Source organism: Myotis nattereri, assembly GCF_964212035.1.
Source record: "Myotis nattereri genome assembly, chromosome: 15".
NCBI classification, from domain to species: Eukaryota; Metazoa; Chordata; class Mammalia; order Chiroptera; family Vespertilionidae; genus Myotis; species Myotis nattereri.
Window position 1 is genome coordinate 6,027,259 of NC_138090.1, and position 27,967 is coordinate 6,055,225.

Genomic DNA, 27,967 nt, shown 5'->3' on the forward strand with positions numbered 1-27,967 from the left:
GGAATTGGCCTTAACTCCTAAGCAGCTGGACAATCTTAGGAGAGAAGACACCCCCAGGGGCTCCAAATGAGCCCCCCAATCCCTCTATCTCCATCAATTTACTCAAGAGATATATGGTGAGCATGCATGCAAGCAAGCAAGCACTGGACAAGTGTGAGCCCATGTGGGACTGTGCCCTTGACTTGGCTTTGCCCTTCACTTGGCTTTGCCCTCTCATCATGGCATGAATCGGCATAGGCTTTGTGGTGGAGAACACGGCACAGTCAGACCAGGGGTTGGGGAGCCCACTGGGTGACACTGGGGGTCCCTTTCTGGAGAAAGAGAGACAGTGGGTGGCTCGTGTACCATCCACTCCAAACCAAAATTCTGTGGATCCAGAATTCTGTGACATTTTTCTGGAACCTCAGTTATTTTCATATTAACATTCCGTTTCTGCCATGTCAGCACACCATCTGTACTATTGCTAGCAATTTCCCTCCAGTGTCTTTTACTTTAAACGCACTCATTCAACAAGTAAATGTTACATCATGGCCATACATGGAAGACCTGGATCACTTGCCACAAATAAAGGTGAGCACGGAAGGTGTGTCACTGCATTTTAAACAAGTAAAATGATGGCAAACATAAGAAGAGAATATCTAAACTAATAAAAGACAAGGATGCTAATTGACCATACCTTTGCTACAACCACCAGCCAATCAGAAGAGTATGCAAATTAACCAAAGATGTAGGTTAATTTGCATACACAGGCGCCCAGCAATGATTGCTGACAGTGTAGAAGAAAGCCAAGCACTGCAGAAGGGAGCCAAGCAGCAGAGAAATAAATGGATCGAAGGTAGCAGAGACCGGAGCGGAGCTGAGGCAGCGGACACGAAGGGAGCAAAGTGGCGGAGAAGGGAGGGAGCAAGGCAGCGGACATGGGAGAGAGGCAAAGCATAGGACACTTGAGGGAGCCGAGGCAGTGGGGAAGTGAGGGAGCTGATGAGGCGGGGAAGGGAGGGAGCCAATGAGGTGGGGAAGGGAGGGAGTTGATGAGGTGGGGAAGGGAGGGAGCCGATGAGGTGGGGAAGGGAGGGAGACAAGGTGGCGGGGAAGGGAGGGAGCCGAGGCAGTGGGAAAGGGAGGGAGCCAAGGCAGCAGAGAAGGGAGGGAGCCGAGACAGCGGAGAAAGGGAGGAAGGAAGGCAGTGGAGAAGGAAGGGAGCCGAGGCAGTGGAGAAGGGAGCAAAGCTTGCCTCAGTGGGCTTCACTCCTTTCTCTGCTTCGCTCCAGGATTAGGAAGCCCTATTCTTACAGGAATCTTCCAGCAATGGGCCTCTAGTGGACATATCCTATCTAATAAAAGAGAAACATGGTAATTAGCCGTACCTCTGCTACCCTTCCCATTGGCTAATCAGGGCAATATGCAAATTAACTGCCAGCCAAGATGGCGGCCGGCAGCCAGGCAGCTTGAAGTGAACATGAGGCTTGCTCGCTTCAGTGACAAGGGAATCCAACGTTCCCCGCCTGCCACTGCCGGCCTCTGAGCTTGCAGTTTGAAACATTGTTACAAATATAGAAGCTAAACAAAACCCCAGAAACCCGCTTTCAGCCAGCTGGGATCGCAGAGCTGGAGTTGAAACAGTGTTTCAATTACAGAACCCAAACACACCAGATACCTGCTTTCAGCAGCCGAGGCCTCAGAGCTGGAGCCAAGCCTCAGAGCTAAAGATGGCCCAGAATAAAAAAAAAAGAAAAAAAGGAGCGGTTGGGAGCTTCAGTCACCCGCCAGCCTGAAAACAGCCCTCAGCTCCTCACCCAGACTGGCCAGGCACCCTAGTGGGGACCCCCACCCTGAAGGGTCTGTGACCAGCTGCAAACAGCCATCATCCCCTCACCCAGGCTGGTCAGGCATCCCAGTGGGGACCCCCACCGTGATCCAGGACACCCTTCAGGGCAAACCAGCCGGCCCCCACCCATGCACCAGGCCTCTATCCTATATAGTAAAAGGGTAATATGCCTCCCAGCACCGGGATCAGCAGAGCCGCGAGGCCTCCCAGCACCGGGATCAGCGTGACAGGGGGCAGCACCCAAACCCCCTGATCGCCCTGCAGCTGTGTGTGTGACAGGTGGCGGGGCCACAACCTCCCTATCCGCCCTGCTCTGTTCGTGACAGGGGAAGGCGCCACAACCCCCTGATCAGCCCTGCTCTGTGCCTGATAGGGGGGAGCTCCCCAACCCCCTGATCGCCCTGCAGCTGTGTGTGTGACAGGGTGCGGTGCCCCAACCCCCTGATCGGCCCTGCTCTGTGTGTGACAGGGTGCAGCGCCCCAACCCCCCCGCCCCCCCGCCACGGGCCCTGCTCTGTGTGTGATGGGGTAGAGCCATAACCTCCCCATCGGCCCTGCCCTGAGTGTGAGAGTGGTGTCGCCCCAACCCCCTGATCGGCCCTGCTCTGTGGGTGATAGAGGGCGGCATCCCAACCCCCTGATCCGCCCTGCTCTGTGTGTGACAGGGGGCGGTGCCCCAACTCCCCTATTGGCCCTACTCTGTGAGTGACAGGGGGAAGCTCCTCAACCCCCTGATCGGCCCTGCTATGTGCGTGACAGGGGGGAGCTCCCAACCCCCTGATGGACCCTACTCTGTGGGTGATGGGGTAGAGCCATAATCTCCCTATCGGGCCCTGCCCTGAGTGTGACAGGGTGCGGTGCCCCAACCCCCTGATCCGCCCTGCTCTGTGTGTGACAGGGGGCGGTGCCCCAACTCCCCTATTGGCCCTACTCTGTGAGTGACAGGGGGGAGCTCCTCAACCCCCTGATCAGCCCTGCTCTGTGCGTGACAGGGGGGAGCTCCCCAACCCCGATGGGCCCTGCTCTGTGCATGACAGGGTACAGAGCCCCAACCCACCTGATGGGCCCTGCTCTGTGACAGTGGGCAGTGCCCCAACCCCCTGATTGGCCCTGCTCTGTGCATGACAGGGGGTGGTGCCGCAACCTCCCCATCGACCCTGCCTTGAGTGTGACAGGGGGCGATGCCCCAACCCCCCAATCGGCCCTACCCTGAGCGTGACTGAGCGTGGCATCGCAACCTCCCAATCCACCCTGCTCTGTGAATGCCAGGGGGCGGTGCCCCAACTCCCCATCAGCCCTGCTCTGAGCCCGACCTGGGGCTGCACCTAGGGATTGGGCCTGCCCTCTGCCACCCAGGAGCAGGACTAAGCCAGCAGGTCATTATCTCCCGAGGGGTCCCAGACCGTGAGAGGGCACAGGACGGGCTGAGGGACACCCCCCCTCCCCCCCGAGTGCACAAATTTTTGTGCACTGGGCCTCTAGTATGTAATAACACCACTAATTGATTTACAAAAGTGCAGACCCGAATAAGTCACCCAATGAGAAAAGTGGACGGTGGGCGGTCAGTAACATCAGGGCAGGGACACCTTGTCCACCACCATGGCTACCAGTTTGGGGACCGGGCACCGGCCTGATCAAGGATCACCCTTACTGCAGACAATTCACTGAGGCTCAGGGAACCAGATAAGGCTTTTGAACCCATGCCCAGTGTGGGAAGAAAGGATAGCTTCACACTTAAGGACTCAGGCTCTGGAGCCAGACTGCCCAGGCTCATGTCCCAGCTCTGTCTCCCGGGTCCCAGCTTCACAGGCGTGAAACCCAGCAGGCAAACAGGGATCCTCCATTGTTTTAACTCCGCTTGTTGCCATCTTAATATATTTTACAATAAGGGTGTTCTTTTGTGGTTTTATTTTTGCACAACAAATTACGTAGCTGGTCTAATTTGTCACTTACTAGTTGAGTTTTCTTGGGCCTAGGGTTGCTGTGAAGATTGTTTGAATATGAAAATTTATTATGAAGACACAATCTCAGTTACTATATTATTACAGCATTTAAAGGTATAATCGCCAGATTACCGAAGGCTGCCGTCCCCTCCACCATGTGACCAGCCACCGAACAGCCGTCTATCAGTCCATCCACCTAGTCCCACTGCCAATCACTGGCTGGGGGATCATAAAAGAGAATCTGACCTTGGTCCTGAGCTGAGGAGCCCATGGTCAAACAGCCAAGCCCTGGTCACTGGCTAACACACCTTCCTTCCCATTCCTGGTGCCAGTCAACAGGTGAGCTGTCAGCCACAAGGACTGAATTGCTACAGGCACCAGGATCAGAAAACAGACTCCAGTTCCTGGGGGTACATTTGGTTGTGCCAGCTGTGTGACCCTGGGGAGGGCATTCCTCCTATTGAACCACTTCTCATGAAGATAACCACCCTCCCTGCCCTAGGCAGTTTGGCTCCGTGGATAGAGCATGGGCCCAAGGACTGAGGGTCCTGGGTTTGATTCTCGTCAAGGGCACGTACCTCTGTTGCAGGCTTGATTCCTGGCCCTGGTCAGAGCACATGTGGGAGGCAACCAATTGATGTGTCACTTTCATATCGATGTTTCTCTCTCTCCCCCTCTCCCTTCCATTCTCTCAAAAAAAAAAATCAATCGAAAAATATCCTCAGGTGAGGACTAACAAAATAACCACCTCCCTGATCCTGGCTTGTCAGAAGACAGAGAGGAGACGTGGGCTGTGCACAGGTTGGGTCTGTCACTGGGGGCTGTGTGTGATGGCTACCACCAGATGGAGGGTCCTCGAAGGGCGTCCCCTCTCCATGCCTCTGCTCAAAGCCTCGGGCCTCTCCCGGCTCGCGGAATGCGGGGCAATGTATGTCTGAAATAACTGGTTTCAATCCCTGGAGCTTGGGGAGCGTGGAAAGCAGCTGTAGGCAGGGGCAGAGGGACAGGTGGCAGGGTGTGGTCAAGAGGACAGTGCCCTTCCCGCACGGAGGGGGTCCCTCTGGGGATGGCCAGGCAATGCGGTAGAAAGAACCCCATCTTAGGGGAAGGAGGCCTCAGTTCGGCTCCAGGAGTTGAGACAATGACTCTGGGAGACTGGGAGCCAGGTTCTTGCCCTCTCTGGGCTCCCCGTGTCCACATGTAGAGGTGGTCAGTGGCCACCTTGCTGCTCTTCTAGCTTGAGTTCAGTAGGAGATACTGCCAATGCTTGGCTCATGTCCCCTCTGTGCTCACTGCCCCCCCCTCCCCCCACTACACACACACACACACACACACACACACACACACACACACACTGCTGGCTTCTCTCTACTGGCACCTGTGACTCTGCCTGAGGGCTTTCTCCATGGAGCAGAGCAGAGAAGCCCCTGAGGAGTGATAGTGTGACTGTCCCAACCATCCCCCAGGAGGATGGGGTAGACTCCAACCAAGACACAGACACTGACTTGGTCACCGAAAGAACATTATTTCCAAAATTCAGGCTACAGGCGTAGAAGCTCCCCCTCTGTGGTTTCTGCCCACTCCCACCAGACACGAAGGTACCTTTTTGGCCATAAACACCTTCTGTAGAATTACCCCTAAGTTCCCCCAGATCGTGGAGGCTGGATGGACCTCCCCTTCACAGCTCAATATGCTCTGTTTGGGGTGACATCCTGGCTGTGTCCTGGGCAAGGAGATCGGTGAAGAACGCCACTTCCTTATCTTTCAGCTTCTGGGCTGCCTGGGTGGGGACGCCAATCTGCAGGTACCCTTCCTTCTGGTCATACACGGGCCAATGGGGCAGCCCCTCCACGTTGGGGTTCCTGGAAACAGAAAAAACATCAAATAGAAAAACCCCAACACTGTGTGGTCACAACAACTCCCAGAGATTTGCAGGGAAAACCCCAACCCCCACATACACACACCAGCTTCATCTCTCCCAAAAGACTCAGACACCTCCAGAGGCAGGGACCTCCCCATCTCCTGGGAAGCCAATCCGTTTGAGAGCTCTCATGTCACAGGTCTCAGGGCCAGGAGTTTTACCATCAGTGTCAGAAGCTACCCCTCCCACCAGATACGCCCTGCCCCTCCCCAGCCCTGCCTGGCTGCTCACCCATTCCGAGCAAAGTTGGCCCAGAATTTCATCATCATCTTGCTGAGTTTGAGCTCCTCTTCGGAGGCGCCGTCTGGAGGGAAGAGGAGGAAAACTCTTTGCTACTCCACGTGTGGTCGTGGGCCGGCAGCAGCCACACCACTTGAGTGCTTGTTGGAAATTCAGAGTCTGAGCCCCGACTCCAGACCCACAGAGGTGAAAGCTGCATTTTAAGAGGACACTGGGTCGTCTGTGTGCACTGGAAGCTGGGGAAGTACTGATGGAGGCCTCAGCCCAGGGCTGCAGTCACACAGAGGCCTTGCTGTTCTCTGCCACCCCACCCCCCCTCCCTCTTCAGAGTTGCAATGCCACGCCCAGGGGCTCCCCTACAGCCACCCGACACCCAGGATTGTCCTTCTGGGGTGTGTTTTCAATCTCAGCCACCACTCACATTTTCATTGGATCTGAAAATTAATAGAATTGCAATGACCCTAAGAAGTCATCCAGTCAGGATATGGCACTGGTGTGTCCCAAACAGGCCTGAGGTGGGTCACACGCAAGTCGTCCACCTCTGCTGATAGTTACGGTATTAAAGACATTTAGGAATATGATCTTTTAGAGAAAGGTTAACACCTTATAATTCTAGCCTTACTCTGACACTCTGATAGACCCTTGTGAGTGCGACCTGACTGGGGGCATTCTAGCCCATGAGCAGGCCCTGTCTTACTGATGCCCACTGTGCACGTCAGAGCAAGAGAGAGGGGACCTTTGTCGTTCAACCTGTCACGGTGAATTCGGGAAATGAAGTCTCAGAGAAAAGAAGAAACCTGCCCAAGGCCACCAAACCGAGCCTTGACCCCAGACCCCCCTACCTCCAAGGGCCATCACCTTTTAAAAATGGAGCCCCGAAGACTGAGAAGATTTCATCCCCGTGGTCCCCTATCACCGTCTTGGGCCTCGTGACTGCCGAGAAGCTTGGGCGATACCGAAACTCATACATGTAGGTGGGGGCGCCGGCATCTGAGAAGACATGATTGACGCACGTTCATTTTACCCGTTCCACACCTGCATGGTGTCTAGGCCTCCGGAGGCCCTGAGCACCCAGGGAATCAGTGGCACACCTGGGTCCTGAGCACAAAACAATAACAATATGAACAGCAGCAACCCCTATGAGTGCCTGCGGTGTACTGGACAGTGTCCCACACGTGAGGGATCTTCATCATGGACAACTGAGATTCGGAAAAGGGTCCTGGCTTACAGACTAGGTGAAGGGAGACCCCTGGAACAGGAAGGACCCAGAAGGAACACCTCCTCGCTAGGTGACCTCACCCATCGCTGACCTCACTCCCCACCCACACAGTCCTGGGTCAATTCCAGGGAAGACCCAACACACACAGGGATGGACAAGAGCTGACCACAGACATGGAATTCTCCAGAACACCTACCCCACACCTGCCACCGCTCACCCCTTTGGGATTTGCTGGTCCCAGACAACACTCCTGATCCTATGCTTGGTTTCACTCCTCCCCCGGCTCCACTGGATTTGACCTTGGGAATCTTCCAAAAAACATCTCCAAGATTACCCATCCAGCCCAACAGACCCCATCATTCCAGGTGAGGAGCGCCTATGGCAGATGCTGTCGGTGCCTCGCCATATCCCTACTTCTGGTCTTGTCCGGCTTCACCTCCCGCATCTGGAGCTCTTGGCCTGAGGTCTTCAGCCAGCAGAGACCACTCTGCCCTAAGTACAGCAGGCCGGATCCGTAGGGAAGAAGCCACCCCTTGGGAACTGGCTTTAACCAACGACTCATGCAGTTGGAGGCTAAGTACCCCAGCTCCCTCGTCGCTCAGGATGACCCTGAGACACGTCTTCTGCTGGGCCCCAGAGCACCGGCTCCAGGTGCCCACAGGGCACACGTGCTGGACCGTGCAGCAAGCCTGGCTCCCTCTCCTTCCCACGCCACTTCTCCACTCCTCTCCTGGTGTCCCTGGGGTCACCTCCAAATAAACTAGCAGCATTTGGATCCTTTTCTCAGAGTCCACTTCTGGCAGAAACCAAAACAGGACAGCGACCCATCCCAGGCCACATGGAACCAGCCTCGGAGACCTGTCTATGCTGAGGGGTGGGCTGGTGGTTGGGGGCAGGTGGGTGGGGTTGGTGTCCCTTCCTGTCCAGTCTCTGGGACTTACCTCTGTGGCCACGCGCCACAGTCACAGCTGGGACACCAAATACCAGATCTCCCAGCAAATCCAAGAACCGGTCTTTCTTTTTGACAGGGTCATCTGTCCCTCCTAAATACTTCTCAATGACCGCTGGGATCAGTGCCTCAGGGATGTTCTGTGATGGAACCAAGAGTGAAAGGGGCTGCCACCCTGGTTCAGCGACACGGCTTCTCCCGCCAGTGAGCATGGCTGTCAAACCCTCCCTCCCCAAGTGGCAACGTGGGAAGAAAACCCTCTGGCCCCAGTCTTCATTCTGCCATTTAATTGCTCAGTGACCTGGGCCAATCCCCTGTCCCTCCGAGGGTCTCATCCCATCCCGGGAATTCCCTAGACCCTTACAGTGAAGGAGAAGGACTGCCATAAGAGTGACGAGGCCGTCTTCTCGTCCAGCTTGCCTTCAGAGATCGGGTAACCCATCATCTGTTAAAACACAGGTTAGCAGTCGTGACTCGTTTTGGTACTAACAGGAAGAACCAAACTGACCAAACAACCAAACCAATGCAGGCTGGGAGACAGCTTGTCATGTCTTGACAGACAAGGACTCTGATGAACTGGGCAAAACCAATGAATGAAAGGGACTTATATCCAGATACTCAAGGAGAGTGAAGAAGATGAAGTAAATGTTAAAAGAAGCCGATTTAGGCCTCTGCAATGTAATGGAAGCTAGTGTTGAAGGACAGAGCCCTGGGGGATGACACAAACCTCACAAATACCCCGCACATCTAAGATGACCCAGGAAGCCCCCATCGTGTCATCATGGCTTCATTCCTTCGTCATAATCTTTGAAACCGGGCTCAGGTGAGAAGTGTACAACAGCTCTGCACATAACCATCCCATCCAAACCTCTGCTCTAAGAGCCTTGACCAAACTCTAACACTGCTCCCAGCAGCGTAGGCTGGGTCCCTGGGTGACTGATCCCAGACCCCTGAGAAGGCTCTGTGCGGCCAGGAGAAGGCACTGTTTGTTCCAGCCAAAGCCTGTCTCTGCCCTTAGAACTGTACATCTACCACCCAAGCTGTCGCTCAAGGACTTGGGAGCCGTCCCTTTGAAACACAGACATGCAGGGGATAACTCTGCTCTCTCTCCCGGTCCCTAACTTCAGTGGGCACCTCGCTGCAACTGACACCCCTGCCTGCTGACATACACACAGGAGAGGTGTGCTTCTCCTCCAGATAAGTGCCACTTCACAAATCCAGGGGCCTGGTCTCATGGCCACCTTCCCAACCCCTCTGCACAGCAGCTTTTACACGGCTCCAGTCTTGTGCTTCAGCGTTTGAGTGGAGTTCACACTGGATCTTACCCCTGCTGCAGTAATATAACTGAATGAAACCTGTTCCTACCACTTCCACTAGTATCTGGCTTTATCTTTGACTGAAGGAAAAGCCCTTCCTAACATTTAGAAGTCAATTTTACCTCAAGAGGAAGGAAGCTCCTCTGACTACTTCTAATTGGATGACAAAGAGCATGCCTGGGGATTTATGGAGAAACTGGAAAGCATCGAAGCCAAGGGGAGTGGCTGCAGGGCCCCAGGCCTTACTCCTGAGCTCCCCTCCTTCCCAGGGCTCAGTTTCTCCATATGAACAATAATTCTCTCTACCGGCACCGACATTCCAAGGTTCATAGACTGGAGACAATCAGAGTTTGGGAGAGGGGGCCCTAGAACTTCACCACCCAGCTGTCAGTTCGGCCATCCCAGAGGTTTCCATGGAAATGTCAACTCATGCAGAGGGAACAGTTGCCCTGGACCCAGAGTGGGCAGGGGGAGCGGGGAGGTCTGGAGAATGAAGAGATCATGCGACCAGAGATGGAAGGCTGGTGCGATGGTCGCGGAGGCGAGTCTACAAGACCCACGCAGGCTCACCACTGGAAGAATCCATCCGAACTCTTGCTGGTTGATTCCGACAATGTATGGAACGGTGTTCAGCTGCTTTTCAGCTAGAAGCTCCTCCGGCATCTTCGGCAGCAGCACTCCATCAACCACAGAGGACAGGAAGGGCTGGTTCTGGGAAGAGGGCATAACAGTATCCATGCTGCCCTCCCCACTCACACCCACGTCCTTCTCTCAGCTCGTCTGAGCACGGCCAGCACCACACACCTGTGTGCCTGTGGGCAGTGGCACAGAGCTCAGGGTCTAACAAAGCAGCTAAGTGTGTGACCCCAGTGGGCAGAACTGGTCCCCAAGGGATTAGCAGTGGGCAGGTGATGGGGGGTTGGGGGGGAATCTCCTTCAAATTGAAATATGTAAAAATATTATGTTAATATTTGTTTTACATAAAACTTTCAGCTTGAAGTTTATGCCTATCTATATGTATCTCTCTCATGACAGTCAATTCTCATTATTCACGGTGGTTACGCTCTGTAAAGTCACTGTGGACTCTGGGTTAGTGAACCCTGAGCCACGGCCCCCAAATCCCACTGTGTACACTCACACCGCCAGCAAACCCACCCCCAGTTCCCAGTTTCTTTTCTCCGGAACACTAGCCATCATCAAACACACTCCATATTTTATGTGTTTACTGTACTCTCTCACTCCTAGAGGGCCGGGGGTTGTGTCTGCTTTCTTTGCCCATGTCACTGGTCTATCCCTCCCCTCCTCCACCCACCCGCACTCCCACACCCCGCTCAAAACTCAGGTTCCAGCACGTAGTACTCGGTGCTAATGAAATCTTTGCTGAATGACTGAATGCATTTCATTCAATCCTGAAGACACTTTTCAGGGTAAGTGCTACTGTCCCCAGAGAGAAAGGAGAGGGGGTAGGACTGGGCAATGTTGCAGAGGTAAAGGCATGGGAGCCTGGTGGCCCTCTGGAAGGTGGGAGGAGAGGAGGAAGGTGAGGGGCGGACCCTGTTGGAGTTTCCTGTGTGGCTGGGAGGAGTGTCCTCAGGACTGAGGCACCTGGCTCCCTTCCTGGTGACCCAGCACACAGTGGCTAATCAGCCCTGCAGCCTCACAGGAGATCTGGGCTCCTCCGTGCAGGCTCCTGAACCCCTGATGCAGTTACCTCCCTCTCCCCAAGGTGGGAGTTTCTAGTGCAGCCTTCTCCCACTGGGAGCAGGAAATAAAAACAAGAAAGGGTGTAGAGCCCAGCCAGCCTGGCTCAGTGGTTGAGTGTTGACCTATGAACCAGGAGGTCACGGTTCGATTCCCAATCAGGGCACAAGCCTGAGTTACAGGCTCAGTCCCCAGTGTGGGGCGTGCAGGAGGCAGCCAATCAATGATTCTCTCTCATCACTGATGTTTCTATCTCTCTCCCTCTCCCTTCCTCTCTGAAATCAGTATAAGTATATATCTTTTAAAAAAACTACTAAAAAAAAAAAAGAAAGAAAGAGTGTAGACCGAGCCCAGGAGACACAGAGTTAGTGACAAAGAGCACTGGACCGGGAGTCATAGGAACAGGCTGTGGTCTGACATCTGGTCCTCCTGGCTGCGTTACTCAGGCAAGTCACTGCCCCTCTCTGGGCCTCAGCAATATAAACACAAGGAGTTACTATGCGTCCACAGGGAGCAGTCTTTCATTCATCTTCAACTGGAGCTTAAAGGTGTCAAGATTTGAAACTTGTGATCCAGAAACCAAGGGTCCTTACCTCTCGGGGGTCTCCATGTAAATCAAGACGGAAAAAATTCTGTGAAAACAAAGGCAGGGGATGTGGGTGAGAGGCTGCCTGGGAGAAAGGCCGGTCTTGGTCAGCTGCCGCCAAAGGTATCAGGGTCTCCCTCCAGGTGCCGCCCTGACTGGCCATGAGGAAGTGAGTAGGGCACTGGCTCCCCTGGGCATGAGCTCAGGGTCTAGCTGTGTGTGGGGGAGAGGAGCTCTGGCGAGGATTTCCGTTGCGTGTGCCTGCCCTGCCCTCCATCCATTTCTCCTTCTTGTTAGGACTGATGGATGGATGAACTGATGGACCGGTAAATGGATGGATTTGGTCAATACATGGAATATGGGTGCATTGGATGGTTGAGTGGATAAATGCGTGGTAACTAGTATATACATTATAAATGGATCACTGACTTTAGAGGAATGAATGGTAAAGATATATGGCAGCTTGATGATGCATGAGCAATTGGTAATAGATAAAAGAAAGTTATGGACAGATTGATATATGGATGAGGAAAGGATATTGATGAAATGGATATATTTGTGGAAGGATAGACATAATATGATGATGAATGGATGGATGGTCAGCCTAGGATCACAACTGAGGCAGGGTCTCAGAAAATCTAGAACCTTGGGCCACCACTGGGTTATAACTGATCATTTCTAAATTAACCAAGAAACATTTTGACAACCTTTCTGAAATCTTTGTCCTTGATAGCCCCCTCCCAAAATTCAGGATGGTAGTTACCTCTAGGAGTAAATAGTGTCTAATTTGTTTAAAAATATATCTCTGAAAACAAGAATTGCGCCATAGTACATTTTGACCGAGCTGGAGGATTATTACACGATTGATCACTATGTTAGTTTTTGACTTTGCTAACATTTCAGGCATTTCATAATAAAAGAGAAGAAAAGAAATTCCCTATTTAGGTTGAGGGATGCCATTACTCCAGAGAGGGGAGACCCTGTCCCGGGCAGTGTTTCTGAGACAAGGGAGCAGCTGAGATGATAAATCCTGGGGCCAAGTTCCCAGGGCGAGTGTGGCGGGGGGGGGGGGGGGGGGGGAGCCTGTTTGGAACATGAAGGGTGGAACCTACCATCTTCAGCGACGTCTCCAGAAGCTCGTCTTCTGACTTCTGGCGCAGGCACTGCACCATGACCGCTGAGGTGGTGGTTTTACAGCCGGCAAATGTAGCAATTTGCTGCAGAAATCACAGGGACAGCAGCATTCAAGAGCCATGCCCCTCCTGTCAACCAGTCGATGTTCCATCCCAACCTCAACTTCTAAAGGCAGAGGGGCGGGAGGAGCGGGTAGCAGACATTTCTCTGGACCAGCAGGCGTGGGCCCTGGGCCTCAGTCATGCCAATTCTGACACCTCTGTGCCAGTTTCCTTCTCTCTCTTAAAATGGGCCAAAGGCTCTCAAAGCCGATGTCTGCAGAAGGGCAGCTTGGAGTAGGCTTTAGGGCATGGCGTCCAGAATCCCAGTGTCTGGTTTCAAATCTCGGCTCATCCTCTCACTGGCCTTTGGTCTCTGCCTAGTGAACCATGCACAGTGCGGCCAGAGGAGAAGTTGAAACAGAGAGAAGAAAGCAGGTTCTTCCATGGCAGGCCATGTAGAGTGTACATTAATGGGAGCTTGGGGGAAGGTGCTATGAAGAATAAAAAGTTTTAAATTCCCTTCCTTGGCCAATTTCTAGTTCCTGTGAGACAGCAGAATCTGCCCCATCTCTGCCACCTATTTCCTCTCAATAAATCCCCCCTTTCCTGACTTAAGCCTTGCCAAGTGGACTTCTGCTGTTTACAACCAAAGAGTTCTGGAAAACCTCAAAATTCTCACCGTCTTCGTTTCCTCCCCTCCTCTCTACCAGCCAGCCCCTTTCAGCCTGGAGGCTGCCTCCACTTAGCCAGGAACCAGGAAACCACTCTCACAGCCCAACTAAAAAGCTCCCACCCCAGACCCCCATGGGTACTCATCAGCAGACCCCACCCCTCCCCCGCCACCCGTTGGGCTCCCTTCCTTGAATCCCTAACAGTCTCCAGATAAAGACAAAGTCCTCCCCTGAGTCCTAGGCAGCAGGGCCCCTGCCAATGTCCCCAACCTAAGCTCACTCCAGGTTCCCTCTGCTCTTTCTGCTCTGGCCTCATCAGCCTGCCTCTCTCTCTCTCTCTCTCTCTCTCTCTCTCTCTCTCAGACACTTCCTCCTGCCACAGGACATTTGCATACGTCCCTCCCTTTCCTCCGACATTCATTTCTCACCAAGCACATTATGCTCATCCTGGGGATCTCATGTTAGTGATCACTTTCTTCAGGGAGCCTTTCCCCTACACCCTGGACTAAGGGCTCCTTCTGAACTCTGTCATGATGTTAAGTAGCTCTCCTTCCTGCTCCTGCCATGGCTGACATTGTATGACTGTGTGATTATGTAGTCGTTAAAACGTCCCCTTCATTAAATGGAAGCTACACAAGACTGCTAGGTGTCTGGCTGTATCAAAATTATTTGTTGCCCGCCCAGCATGGCTCAGTGATTGAGCATCGACTTATGAACCAGAAGGTCACCGTTTGATTCCCAGTCAGGACACATGCCTGGGATGCAGGCTCGATCCCCAGTGTGGGGCCTGCAGAAGATAGCCAATCAATGATTCTCTCTCATCATTCATGTTTCCATCTCTATCTTTCTCTCTTCATCTCTGACATCAATAAAAAAATATATGTATGTTTAAAAAAATTATTTGTTGAGGCAACAAATGAATTGACGAATAAATTCTCCAAGAACCCAGCCTAGTCACAAGGCCCCTCGGGGAGAAACCACTCCAGGCCCATATGTGGCCAGGGGCAGGGTCCCCAGAACTCAGGCCCTCTGAGATATGACACGTGGTGACAGTCCACTCCCCACGCTCTGTCCGGAGGACCACTGTGCACACTCTGGGGAGTGTGGTCCCTGGACAGTGACGGTGCTGGCAGGCCAGTCAGGAGCCTGAGTCCCCGCTCTGCCCTGATGCCTTGCTGACCTTTCTGAGGGGCGTCTGCTCTCTGGCCCACTTTGCTCACAAGTAAAACTAGGAGGGAGGGTGAGGTGTCTCCTTGCTCCTCCACTCAGCCATTCTTCTGGGATGATCTGGGCGTGTCAGCTGAATCCCATGGCAATGCAGGCCCCGGAGGACTCCAGGGGAGCAGAGCAAAGGGGGTCAGGGCTGCCCAGCATGAGACCTACCTGAGCTGTGGCCTTGATGTCTTTCTTGACCAGGGCAGAGGTGAGGGACACACCACTCTGGGAGATGGCCCGGTGGAAGAGATTCTTGGCCAGGGGAGATAACACCTGGGAGGGATAGCAGAGACGAACAGAGTTGAGGCTCATGGGGAAGGGTCTTCAAGAGCTTCCCTAGCTCCATCCTGGCCCATTCCCTGGGCTCAGTGGACATAACAGGGCCCCGCCTGGCCTGTTCCCCAGGCTGACCTTGAGGACCTATTTTTGTAAGACAACCTCAGCTGGTAAGAGCCAATGGAACAGAGCAAGGAACACAACAGGAAGTGTGAGGCAAGCGCCAACTGTAACCATCAAAACTATCTGAAAGACAGTTTGGCAATTCCTGGTAACACTTTCAAGACAGAGTTCTGAGTCTACATTTCCATTCCTAAGAACTCACCCTTAGCAAGGTGATCCTGGAGGCACATGATGGTGTCTGGGGTGCCCGTGCTGCTCATGAAGGGGAACGCGGGCAGGGACCCCAGGTTCCAACATGATGGCATTGAGTAAATAAGCTACTTTTTAGTTCTTACCATGGAATACTATAAAAATAAAATTATGGGAGAGCTCTTCATGGTTAGGAAAATATTTATATTAGATTGTAATGTTAAGAACTTTTTTTTTTATTTAAAAAATCATAGAAAAATGATAGATAGATAGATAGATAGATAGATACATAGATAGATGATAGGGTGATTCATCAAAAAAAGACTAGAAAAGTAAGGGTCAACATGTCCATGGTGACGATCCCTGGGTAATAACATTGTAGGCCCACTTCCTTTCTTCTTTGGGCGTATCTGTACCTCTCCTCTTTCTCCCCTTCACAAAATGTAAAAGCTTCCTCTGAGTATTTAACTATGAAAGCAAACGTGGTTTAAAATATGGTAGCAGCACAGACACTCTGCTCAGCTCTGAGGAAGATGGAGGGGTTCTGGCAGCTCCCAGCGCCTTCTCATCTGGTTCTCCATCTTTGATTCTCTCCATGTCCTCTCCGGCCACATCTCCCACACCAGGCTCCCAGGTGTGTCTGTGTCCCCTGTCCCATCCCCACCCCTACAACCCCCTCCCCTCCCCTCCCCCTCTCACATGCTTCCTTCAGCCCAGCTCCCTCACACGTTCACAGAGACTGCTGTCCTCCTTCGTGGGCGTGGACAAACCACAAGACCCCCTGTTCTTACTGAGTGCTCATGGCCTCCTGACATGTGGGTCTGGCTTAGGCCACACAGCGACACTCAGTCCAACTCTCACAGCTGCCCCCTCTTCCTCATAATTTATACCCACCCTGCTCCCCAGGAGAATGAGGAGAGTCCTCATGGAGAAGGGATTAGGAACTCAACCAAGTCAGGGGGAATGTTGCAGGCCTGGGCTGGAGATTATTTTGGCCCCAGGATGCTAGCGGAGCGCTAAGCTCCTGGGGTAGAGTTGGGCCATTAGGTTTCCACTATCTGCTCTGTGCAGAGGAGGGTCAGCCTCGAACCCAGGTCTTGTTAATAAAGGCCAGTGGGTCTCCCACGGAGCCCATCTGTACCCACATCTGGGCCAGGAACACTTACAAGAACAGAGACACTTTCACCTCCCGCAGACTCTCCGAAGATGGTCACAGAGCCTGGGTCCCCTCCAAAGTTGGCAATGTTCTCCTGGACCCAGCGCAGCGCGGCCAGCTGGTCTAAGTGACCCCAGTTGCCCCGGCTGTGTTCATCCCCTGTGCTGTGGGTAAGAGAACAGTGTGGGGCGGGGGCGGGTTAGAGTCATCATGGCAGGATTCCCAGGACCATAGCTTGGGCTGGGGGCTCTAGATGAGCCCTCCACAACCCAGACTCACAGGTGTAGCATTGTTTGTTTAGCTCTCCATTCATTCACCTGGCATGTACTTACTGAGTATCTGCTATGTGCCAAACACTGTTCTAAAAGCCCGAAGCAAAATAGGCAAAATCTCTAACTACAAGGAGCTCACATTATAGATCGTCAACAAATAAACAGGTACATATCTACTTATATAAAAACCCTGGGTTAAGTTCATCAGGAATGTGTCTAGCGACCAAGTGGAAGGAAGTCAGTCCTGCAGGGGTTGTCTTGGCAAAGGCTGCACCCTCCCCCGAGCTGTTTCCGGTGAGGGTGGGGTTTGAGGCAGGAACCCGCCCTCGAAGCGTGAACCCACTGAATCCTGGGTCCTTTTGCCAAGGGCTGCGCCCTCTCCAGTTGTTTCCTGTGTGGCCTGAGGGAAGAACCCACCCTCAGACCACCAGGAGCACCCAGCAGCAGTCAGTCCTGGGTTGCTGAGGTGGAGGCCACGGCATGGTAGAACTCTGGTTCTGGCCCATCAGGGGGCATGGCCGACCTTCAATCCAGATCCTGACAGTAGAAAGGAGGGAGCCCCATTCCTCACAGAATCCGCTGTTGGATTGCTTGCTGTCAGTGGCCTGCCAGCCAGAAACCCCATTCTCCTGCACCCCAGACCCTGACCACAGGGAGGAGGGAGCCCCTTTCCTCAAGAAATCAACAGGTGGCCAGTTTGCTGTCAGGGGCCTGCCAGCTACCAATCCTATTCACCTGCACCTTGGCCGCTGACAGCAGGGAGGAGAGAATATGTTTATAGACCAACTATTGGAAAAAGTACCTCTGAAGCCCAAAGAAGCCAATGTTGGCAACAGAATAGAGAGTTAGAAACATTGATGAGAGAGAAACATTTATCACCTGCCTCCTGCAAACTCTCCACTGGGGATGTACCCGCAACCAAGGTGCATGCCCTTCACTTCCCACTGGGGATGTGCCTTCAACCAAGTACATGCCCTTGATTGGAATCGAACCTGTGACCCTGGAGGCCGCAGGCTGATGCTCTATCCACTGAGGGCAATTAGTTAGTTTAGGGCAATTAATTCCCTTTTAATGTGCACGAATTTCGTGCACCAGGCTACTAGTATGAATATAACACCAGTTCGCAAAAATGCTCTCAGGATAAATAAAACAGGGTCAAGGAAAAGGCAGGGGTGGGGCAGTGGGGTCTTATTTCAGATCAGATGTCTAGGGAAGGCTTCTCGGAAGCAGCCGCATCTGAGTAGAGATCTGAATGAATGAACACAAGAACGTTGCAAATATCCAAAGAAAGGAATTACAGGTGACAGAGAGAGCACATGCAAAGGCTCCAGGGTCCAGTGAACAAAAGTGTGAATGCAGAACATGCAGCCAAGAGAAGGAAGTATTTCAAAGAGGTGTGAGGGTCATGTGTGGATGCTGCTACCGTTGGGTGCAGAGCTGGTGGGTCATTGGAGACCTCCTCCTCCACCAGAAGAGTGCGGTGGTGTGGTCTGAGTAGAAACCTGACTGGTGTGGGGAGAGGAGAGACTGGAAGGAGAGAAGGCGTGGAGAGCTGATGGAGCAGTTTTAATGTAACGGGGAGCAGAGAAATGGGCTGTGGGGAGAGGAGGTGAAAGAGATGAAGAGTCTCAATGAAGGCATTGCATCCTGGGACATGACTCCCCTAATACCCTCCTCCAGCCCTAAAGGTCTTTCCAGTGAGTGTCCAACCCACCTCCTGTCTATCAGCCATCGCAGGGTTCAAGGTCCTGGGGCCAGTGCATTGAGAAAACCTACACGTAAATCTGCTCTAAGGAACCCTGGCTCCTGTCTGCACGGAGATTCCATCAGAAGACTCTAGCTTTGGCTTATGCACGTGCCAAATGTGGAAGCAAATGGGGCAAGTGACCTCAACATTCCTCCTGGGAGGGTTGGCCTCTGGAATATGATGCTCTAACACCTCCCAGCTCCAGCCACTTGTTCCATCACCCAGAAGGATTCACCGAGCTTCCGCCAAAGTCTGCCCTTCCCTCCTTTCCCATGAGAGGTGAAGTGGTGAACCTGTCGCTCTAACTGCTGTGCTGCTGTCATTCCAGAGGTGTGCCGTGTGCTGTGGCAGCACAGGTAAAAACGAGGTGAGCATTTCAGAGGCGGGAACGTTTGAGTTGGGCCTTATGGGATGCATAGGAGTGGGTCAAGTAGAACAGGCATTCCAGGCAGAGGGAAGAGCACATGCAAAAGCTCATAAGCAGGTGGACCAGCGTGGTTGGGAAATGAGACAGTGTGTGGAGCCCAATAATGAAGGGATTTGGATGCCTTCCTGGGGACCTGACGTGACATGACCAGAGCTGGGTCCTGCCACCCTCACTTCAAGGGCCCATGTGCAGTACGGAGTCCAATATCTTACCTGAAGAATCCCCAGATGCCCAGGCGGTATTGAATGATCACCACCACCACGTTTTCATGGGCAGAGAGGGCCAGCCCGTCATAGGTTGATGCCCCGCCCACCACCAGACCTCCTCCATGGATCCACACCATCACCTGGACAGGGAGGAAGCAACCACACAGGTCACAGATAGGAGCAGAGCTGGGAAGGACCTCCAAGGGTTGTCTGGTTGATCAGGACTGAAGGAGGCTGTTCTCTGAAGCTCATCAGCCCCCAGCAAAGGTGGGGCAGGCAATTGCTCTCCTCCCCACTCCCCCAGTCAGGGCCAGGCCACCCCCCACCCATGCACCTGGCTGCCTCTGCCTGTCTCTCCAGCCCCAGTGCTGCCTGCTCCCAAGGCTCTTCATGCTGAGAACAGCATCATGGGAATGGCCAAGGCCAACGAGGTCATCTTCCTCAAAACACTCCCATCATCCTCATGCCTGGGCCCCTCACTGTGCTCACCACACTCTGCCTGGGCAGCCCTTGAATTTCAGCGTCATTAGTCACCTCTGTGCGGTGAATTAAAGTCCTCTCATGTGTGTGAGTGACTATCTCAAGACGCATCCATGCCCCCAGTGGTATCTCTTCCTTACAGTTCTCCCTCTGCACCCCAGGGACTGCCCCCAGCAGATCTACCCCCACCTTCTGGCTGCCCATCTCTGGGCCTCTGTGTATTGAGGAAATTCTGACTCACTGGGACATCTCCCCAGCCAAAGACAATTAGGAAGGGAAATTAGCTCACGAACATCTCAGATATTTAGGCAAAGGACAAGGACAAAGGACACTGCTTTTTGGGCTGCCCCGACTCTGCCTCCACACCTCTGTGCCACCCTGGGACACTGGTCAGAGCAGCATCTTTGCGGCTGACAAACACCACCCATTGGCTCGACTTTTCAGAGAACCCCTGCCCTGGTCCTGCCTACCGGACTGGGTGGCCTCACCTTCACGGTTTCTCTGTCTGTAAAGGGAGGGTTGGGGTGCTGCCTTCTCGGTGAGGTTCCTTCAAGCTCTAACCTGACTGGAAAGCATGCCTTAGCTTCTCTGGCAATCAGATTCCTAACCTTGCAACCATCAGTAGTCACTCTTCTCCCTCTGTTCGCATGAGAGAACGTGGAAAGAAGTGACGATAGGTTACAGATGTACAGCGAAGTTCCCGGGAGGCACCATGACTATTGCCGGGGAAAACTGAGTGATGGAAAACATGTGTTTCCTGGGGTCACGTGGCCTGGTCAGGGAAAGCAAACGAATCCCGGGGCCCCTGAAACAGCCGTGGCTGGGACACTCCCCCCCACGCTGCCTTCCTCCTCCCCAGTCCACACCAGGAGATCACTCTGATATGGAACGCACACCTTACCGGAAGCCTGCTCTTCCTCTTCAAGTTGGCGGGAGTGTAGATGTTTAGGTAAAGGCAGTCTTCAGAGAACTTGAGAGGAATGTTCTCCTTTCTGTTGGTAAAGAGCTCCGAAAGCACCTGGGCTGACACCGCATCTTGGGAGCACCTTGGGGAGGTGGGGAGAGAGATATACTCAGGTTTAGCCGAAGCGGCGCACAGAGCCATGGCCTGGGAGCTCTGTGCCTGTGCAAAGCTGCTCTTACCATGGAGAAGACGTTGAGTGGGTAGGAAGCCATGAGCGGGGGCCCTGGGGCTCACTAAAGCCTCCCAGCACCATGTATAGCGAGAAGGCCTCGCTCTTCTCCTCATCCTGGCAATTCCGGATGCACCAGGTCAAGGACAGGAGGCTGCCTAGTTACTGCCCACCTGAGCGATGACTGTCCTGACACCCTGGACGCAGCCTGGCTCTGTGTTGGGCTCCCATGGAGGGTGCAGTAGGGCCGTTGTACCTCGACCAGGTAACCCATGTGGTAAAGTCCACAAGAGACTCCCATTCACTCAAATGACAGCAGACGTGTGGGGCCCCTGACAGGTCAGGGGTGAGATATTTGCAGGGCGACATCAGGAGAAATGCCAGAGGCCCTGGTTTCCCTGCTCTGGGCCCCCATCTGCCAGGTCTGAGTGAGGGGAGTGGTTTCTGGAAGAATCTTGCAGCCCTGACATGCTAAGAGTCTATCACCAACTCATCCTTCCCAGGCAAGTGCTGTTGCTTGCCCTGATAACAGACTGTGAGTAGCCTGCACAGATGACAATTGGCGAGTCCTCCCAGTCAGTCAGGCATTCATTACTCCTTGTGACCAGGTAACTAGACACACCTGGGAACTGACAACTTGCCAGGTCCACACTCCAAAGCACTCCCCCACACACAACCTCCTGGCTCACCCCACTCTCCAAATAGACCAAAGTTCATGTCAGGAGAATAAATAGAGTCAGTACCTCTGATCACCATCAGCTGCTTAATTAAAAAAAATTTTTCTCCAACATACTTATCTTATTCTAAAATATTACATAACTAGAGGCCTGGTGCACAAAAGTTTGTGCACTTGGGGGGGGTCCCTCAGCCCAGCCTGTGCCCTCTCACTGTCTGGGAGCCCTCGGGAGATGCCCACCTACTGGCTTAGGCCCAGGGAGTGGGCCTAAGCTGGCAGTCAGACATCCCTCTGGCAGCCCAGGAGCCCTTGGGGGATGTCCACTTGCCAGTGGGAAGCAGGCCTCAGCTGCAGTCATACATACTTAGTGCTGCTGAGGAGGTGGAAAAGGCTCCCATCACCACCGCTGTACTGGCAGACATTAGCCTGGCTTGTGGCTGAGCAGAGCTCCACTTGTGGGAGCGCATTGACCACCAGGGGCAGCCCCTGCATTGAGTGTCTGCCCCTTATGATCAGTGTGTGTCATAGTGACCAGTCATTCCCAGTCATTATGCTCTTAGGGTCAATTTGCATATTACCCTTTTATTACATAGGATAGAGGCCTGGTGCACAGGTGGGGGCCAGCTGGTTTTCCCTAAATAGTGTCCGGGATCAGGGTGAGGGTCCCGCTTGGGTGCCTGGCCAGCCTGGGTGAGGGGCAGAGGGCCATTTTCCAACTGGCCACAACCACTTCAGGGGGGGGGGGGCACTGGGGTGCCTGGCCAGCTTGGGTGAGGGGCTGATGGCTGTTTGCAGGCTGGACCACCCCCCCAGCGGGGACCCTCACTCTATGGGTGTGTGGCCAGCCTGGGTGAGGGGCTGAGGTCAGTTTGCAGGCTGGCCACACCCTCTTCAGGGTGGAGGTCTCTACTGGGGTGCCTGGCCAGCCTGGGTGAGTGGATGAGGGCCGTTTTCAGGCTGGCCACACACCCAGGGACCCAAGTTCCCAGCCTCTCCTTTTTTTTTTTTTTCTGGGATTTATTTATCTTCTATAATTGAAACTTTGTAGCCCAGAGCGGAGCCCAGGGCCAGCAGGGCAGTTGGGAAGCTTGGCTTCCTCCATCGCTGGGGGCACCCAAGCCTCCTGCTCGCTCCAGCTCAGTGGCCGCCGCCATCTTAGTTGGGTTAATTTGCATACTCACTCCTCACTGACTTGTGGTCATGGCTTGTAAGTGTGGCTTGAGTTGAGCATAGCGGAGGAACAGTTAATTTGCATGTTTCTCTTTTATTAAATAGAATGTATGTATTAATTTGCATATTGTTTATCATCGATCTCTCCCAGCTGGAACACAAGCTCCATGAAGGTAGGAATATCTGTTTCATTCACTAATGGAGCCCAGGAGCCTAGAACATGCCTGGCACACAGTAGGTGCTCAATAAATACTTGTTGGGTAAAAGGCTCTACCATGATATGGGAGTTCTAGAATATGTTGTTGTTGTTTATAAATACATTGTTATTGATTTCAGAGAGGACGGCAGAGGGAGAGAGAGATAGAAACATCAAGGATGAGAGAGAATCATTGATCAGCTGCCTCCTGCAACCCCTTACTGGGGATCAAGCCCACAACCCAGGCATATGCCCTGACCAGGAATCAAACCGTGACTTCCTGGTTCGTGGGTTGATGCTCAACCACTGAGCCAGCCGGGCTGGGCTGGAATGTTTTTAAGGATCTACCATATCTTAAGGATCCAGAACAATGGAGAAGGCACTCAAAGGTGTGCCTTGATGCTTTCCCGCATCCCTTTGAGGCAAGCGTTCCACTAGAAGATGCCAACACTTACATAGGAGGGTAGGAGGTGGTGTTCTTCACGAAGGTCCATGGCTCTGCAGGCTGCGGAGGAGCAAACCTCAGGGGTCCGAGCGGCGGCTTGGCAAAGGGGACTCCCAGGAAAACGGCCACGGGCCATGCGAAGCCTTCTAGGCTGACATACTCCCCCAGGACCTGGCCCTGCACGGTGTCCACTACAGGTGGCGAAGGTGGGTGCCCTGTGGGCGTGGAGAGGAAATGAGGACACGCCCGCGGTGAGAGGTGGGAACTGGACTTCAGGTGGGTCTTGCCCCAGGTGACCCTGAAAGAGTCCCCTCAACTCCTAGGCCTCCATTTCTTCTTACGTCAAAAAGAGAGGAGGTGAACCGGCCTTCCTAACTCATAGGGTCCTAAGGAGACCGTGGGAATTGGAGGAATCACAGCATCAAGTACAACATCAATGCAAGGAGAGCTGCTGGGCTCGAACAAGACATATGGTTTCCATGCTTAGAAGCCTCTGGAAACCATTTTCCATTGAGGTGCTGGTGCTGAGCTGCAGGAGGAAAGGGGGAGCAAGAGGCAGTCCCTCTTCTTAGCAGCCTGGACCTTGCAGGGGGAATGAGCCACATACACACTGGACCCTACCGCTGGGAAGGAAGAAGGAAGGGGTGGGTGTCATGAGGGAGGTATCCCTTAGGTGTTACAGGAGCAGAAGAGGGAGCTAGGCCTTCTGATTGGTGGCCTCATGGAGGTGGTGCCCTTGGTGCTAGGACTTGTGGGGAAGACTGAACAAGGGGAGATGGAATGGGGTGGGGGATGGGAGTTGGGGGGAGAGACAACACAAGGCAAGACCTGCCTGGGCCACAGCGATCTAAGGGGAGTGGAAAATTATCCTGGAATGAGAACCTTCATGTCTGCCAGGCCTCAGGTGCCTGGCTAGGGGTCTGGGCTTTACACAGTACGTACATGAGCAGAGCTGCCGTGAATATTCTGGAGAACGAGAGAGCAGCACGGTGGGCATGACATAGTTCTGGTGGCTCTGAGGAGGGTCACCGAGGGGGGAGAGAGTCTTTCCTCACTGGGCTGAATTCACCTCCTGCAGACTCTGTATCAGCCCTGGTTCTACCTGCCATGGACCATCCTCAACTCGCAGCCAGGATGGGCCCTTCCTCCCATCTCCTCTTGCCCATCCCCGCAGCCCCAGTGCGTTCAAACATTCCCCTTCGGAAATGGTTCCTACCCTCTCAGCCTCCAATGGCTCCCCTGCAGGTCCTGACAGAAGGCCAATATCTCCCTCAAAGTCTGTGACCAGATTAACAGCAATTAAGAAAGAGTAAATCAAATCCGGACCTAGAAAACTCCCCAGTGACACTGAAGACACTGTTACAACAAAGGCATGTTACAAAACAGCACCCATGTCTCTGGTCATGAATAGCCAATCGCATATTAATGGGCCATTTAGGTTGTTCTCCTTTGTTGTGGTGGCTAATGATTACAATGAGCATGGAGAGGGACTCCCTTGGAAGCGTGAGCCTCAAGCTATCAAGGAGTGGTGTCGCTGCAGGTGATGGTTTTTCTATGCAGTTTCCAAGTTTTCTGCACTGAGCATAGATTCCATTGTATAATTAGAAGGATTTTTACGAATAAATACAGCGATGTCTATATTGAATGTTGCAGAAGGGCGTGGCCCCTGATCCGATGTGGGGGACACAGAAGGGAAAGAAGCTGAAAGAGCTGCCCCGGACCCCGAGTTCCATTTTAGACAGGTGCAGGGGAGAAGTCAATGAACTACTGGGTGAGAAGACACCACAGAAGTGAGCCCTTCAAGACCGGAGGAGGCCAGGTGAGCGGCCCGAGTAGAATCATCTCCCTGAAGGTGAAGGTGCAAACTATGGATGTGTGTGACGTCACTGAGGAGGCCAGTGGGAGAGAGAAGAGAAAAAGCTGCAGAGAACGCACAGGGGAAGCTGTGGCTGAGACTGAGTGGTGGGAGGCGGGCACCCTGGGGGGGGGCAGGGTGGAGGTGTGTAGCGTGGAGGCCACGGGAGAAAGGGTGCCACACTTGCTTAGTGCTTCAAAGAGGGGAAGGAGGGTGACGTCTGAGGAGAAACCAGACTTGATAAGAACCTGGCCTTTAGGAAGTCAATGATAACCTTCAAGAGACATGAAGAGCCCGGTAGTTCAATTGGCCAGGGTGAAAAAGAGGGTGACTGGTTTGGGAGACCCATGAAGTAATGGTAACAGCGGCAGTTCCCACGTATGTTTTAGGTCATGTTTACATGTTGGGCATTTCCTGTGGATCAGATGGGCATCTCAGTGCATTGAATCTTCCCCAGAGCCTTGCCAGGTAGGCAGTAGTCTGCCCATTTTACAGATGAGAACTCAGAGGAAATGGAGGCAGCCAAGAATGGGCTTTCTAAAGAGGGAAACGGGATGGCCTTGCCAGGAGGTGGCAGCAGTGAGGGACTGTTCCACTCCTAACTTGGCTCCTTTCTTACTCTGCCCTGTCACTCAGTCCCCTGCCCCTCAGAGTGCATGCCACCAGAAAGAAATTAAGTCCAGATAGGGCTGGGCTGTCAGGGTACCGATGGCCACAGCACTGTGGGTCCAAGAGCCAGAGGTAGTATAACCATGCAGAAACTTTATTTTCTTTAATCTGGGCTTTATTTTTTAAAATATATTTTTTATTGATTTCAGAGAGGAAGGAAGAGAAAAACATCAATGATGAGAGGAAATCACTGATCAGCTGCCTCCTGCACACCCCTCACTGGGGATCAAACCCGCAACCTGGGCATGTGCCCTTGACTGGGATCGAACTCAGGATCCTTCAGTTCACAGGCCGACACTCGATCCACTGAGCCAAACTGGCTAGGGCTGGAGTTTATTTTTTTTCCTTTGATTCTAACTGGCCTTACCCAGCACCCTGATTCACTCAACTTCCCTCTCCCTTGCTCAATAATGTAGCCCAAGCATGTCAACCTCGTGACCGGTGGGCTTCGAGTTGGACATGCTTGATGTAGCCCTCAGAACTGCTGGTTAGCATCCAGCAGTCTTAGGAACAAGGTCCTGGTTCAATTGACTACTGATTCAATTTTTTCAATCCTCACCTGACAACATGTTTGGAGAAAGGAAGGGAGGCAGGGAGGGAGGAAAGAAGGGAAACATCAATCGGTTGCCTCCTATACACGCCCTGACCTGGGATTGAACCCACAACCCAGGTATGTGCCCTGACTGGGTATCAAACCTGCAACCTTTCAGTTCACAGGACGATACTCAACGGACTGAGCCGCCCAGTGGGGCTCAATGGACTATTGAGACAGAGTTTTCAATCAAATGGAACACAATATCTTGGCCTCAGTTGTGTTTTAGCTCCAGACCCAGGAAAGTGAAACGATCCCATAGAACAACTCCTCACCATGTCTTTTATTTTCTGTTCTGATACATTGACTGACATCCCAGGTATGGCTGACTCTGGAGGGACTGCCCCTGCCCCCCTTAGAGTGAACCAATTCCTAGAGATAGTCATCAAATTGCCCTTCTAGCATGCCAGAGTCTGTACCCCTGCCCCCCTCACTCAACAGCTTCTTTCTCAGGCTACCACGCCCCAGCCACTATCTTCCTGCCCTAATCACTCCAGGGCCAGATCCCTGCCAACCTGCCAACCACCACTGAAACTGGCTATTTGCATAGCTTGCCCTGACCTGCAACCACCACCAAGACTCTTGCCACACTCCCTCCCTCCTCTGTCCCCTGACCTTGTGGCAATCATGGTGGTGGCCCTCTCTGCCTCTTGGAAACTGGGAGTAACAACCTATTTTCTCAGTGAAGTGGCTCCTGATCTGCTGGCCCTCCAGCAGTTTCTATTAAAACAGGCCACTTTATTTTATTTTTTATTTTTGGTGCCCTTGGCCGGAATGGAACCTGGGACCCTTCAGTCCACAGGCCAACACTCTATTTACTGAGCCAAACCAGTCTGGGCAATACAGGACACTTTAAAACAACCCCTTCATTTAAGGATTCTTCCGTGGCACTTCCTCCATCCCCAAAGAAACAACCCATTTCATCCTCAGGAGATGCCCCCCCCCCCCCCGCCCAGGGAGGTGTACCATCATCATACATTTAAGAGAAGGAGGTGCCCTGACTAAGGACACACACGCCCGTGGAGTCGATGTTAACATGCTGCTAAGCTGCTCTCCACAATTTGGCCACATCTGGACCAATGAGCAGGGGAAATAAACAAGCTCCTGCAGGTCCTCGTCCACAGGTGTGAGCTGAAAGGTGGTCCGTGCGCCTGCCGCGTGCCCAGCTGTGGTCTCCACGGTCCCTCACCCCTGGGTCTGCTGCAGACTCGGGGATGCACTCCCATCATGCTGTTTCGGAACCGCACCTGTCACGGGTTTGGCCAGCACGCAGCTCCCACACCTTGCACCAGACACGGATTTCCAAATGTGCCCCCCTGCCCCCCCTATTTGTATTTCAGAAGGACTCACCCCAAGCTGTGCAAGTGGCCAGGGAGCCCAGGACCAGAACCAAGAACCACATCCTGGGAGGACAACAGCTCCAGGGCCACAGGTCTCTGTGCAAGCGCCTCTGCCTCCAGGGGCTGTGACCTCTGCCACTCAGCTCCCTGTCAGCAGCTCCCGCCCCACTGCCGCCCTATGACCTAATCAGGAAGCAACACAGAAGCTCCAGGTCTCCCAAAGGGCTGCTCAGCGAACAGCCAGGGCCTCT

At 53.2% G+C, this 27,967-nt stretch overlaps 1 protein-coding gene across 1 annotated transcript; it reads right to left on the reverse strand.

The window, feature by feature from the left end:
• Positions 1-5,278: 5,278 nt before the first annotated feature.
• LOC308530922 (liver carboxylesterase 1-like) lies at positions 5,279-27,828 on the reverse strand. Its single transcript, XM_081107700.1, has 14 exons — positions 27,727-27,828; positions 23,271-23,475; positions 20,542-20,686; positions 19,167-19,300; positions 16,519-16,672; positions 14,933-15,037; positions 12,816-12,920; positions 11,711-11,749; positions 9,987-10,127; positions 8,465-8,545; positions 8,093-8,240; positions 6,791-6,922; positions 5,924-5,996; positions 5,279-5,633 (listed from the first exon to the last, which is right to left on the reverse strand). The coding sequence occupies exons 1-14, from the start codon at positions 27,776-27,778 to the stop codon at positions 5,450-5,452; spliced, it is 1,698 nt and encodes a 565-aa protein (XP_080963826.1). The 5' UTR covers positions 27,779-27,828; the 3' UTR covers positions 5,279-5,449.
• Positions 27,829-27,967: the final 139 nt, after the last annotated feature.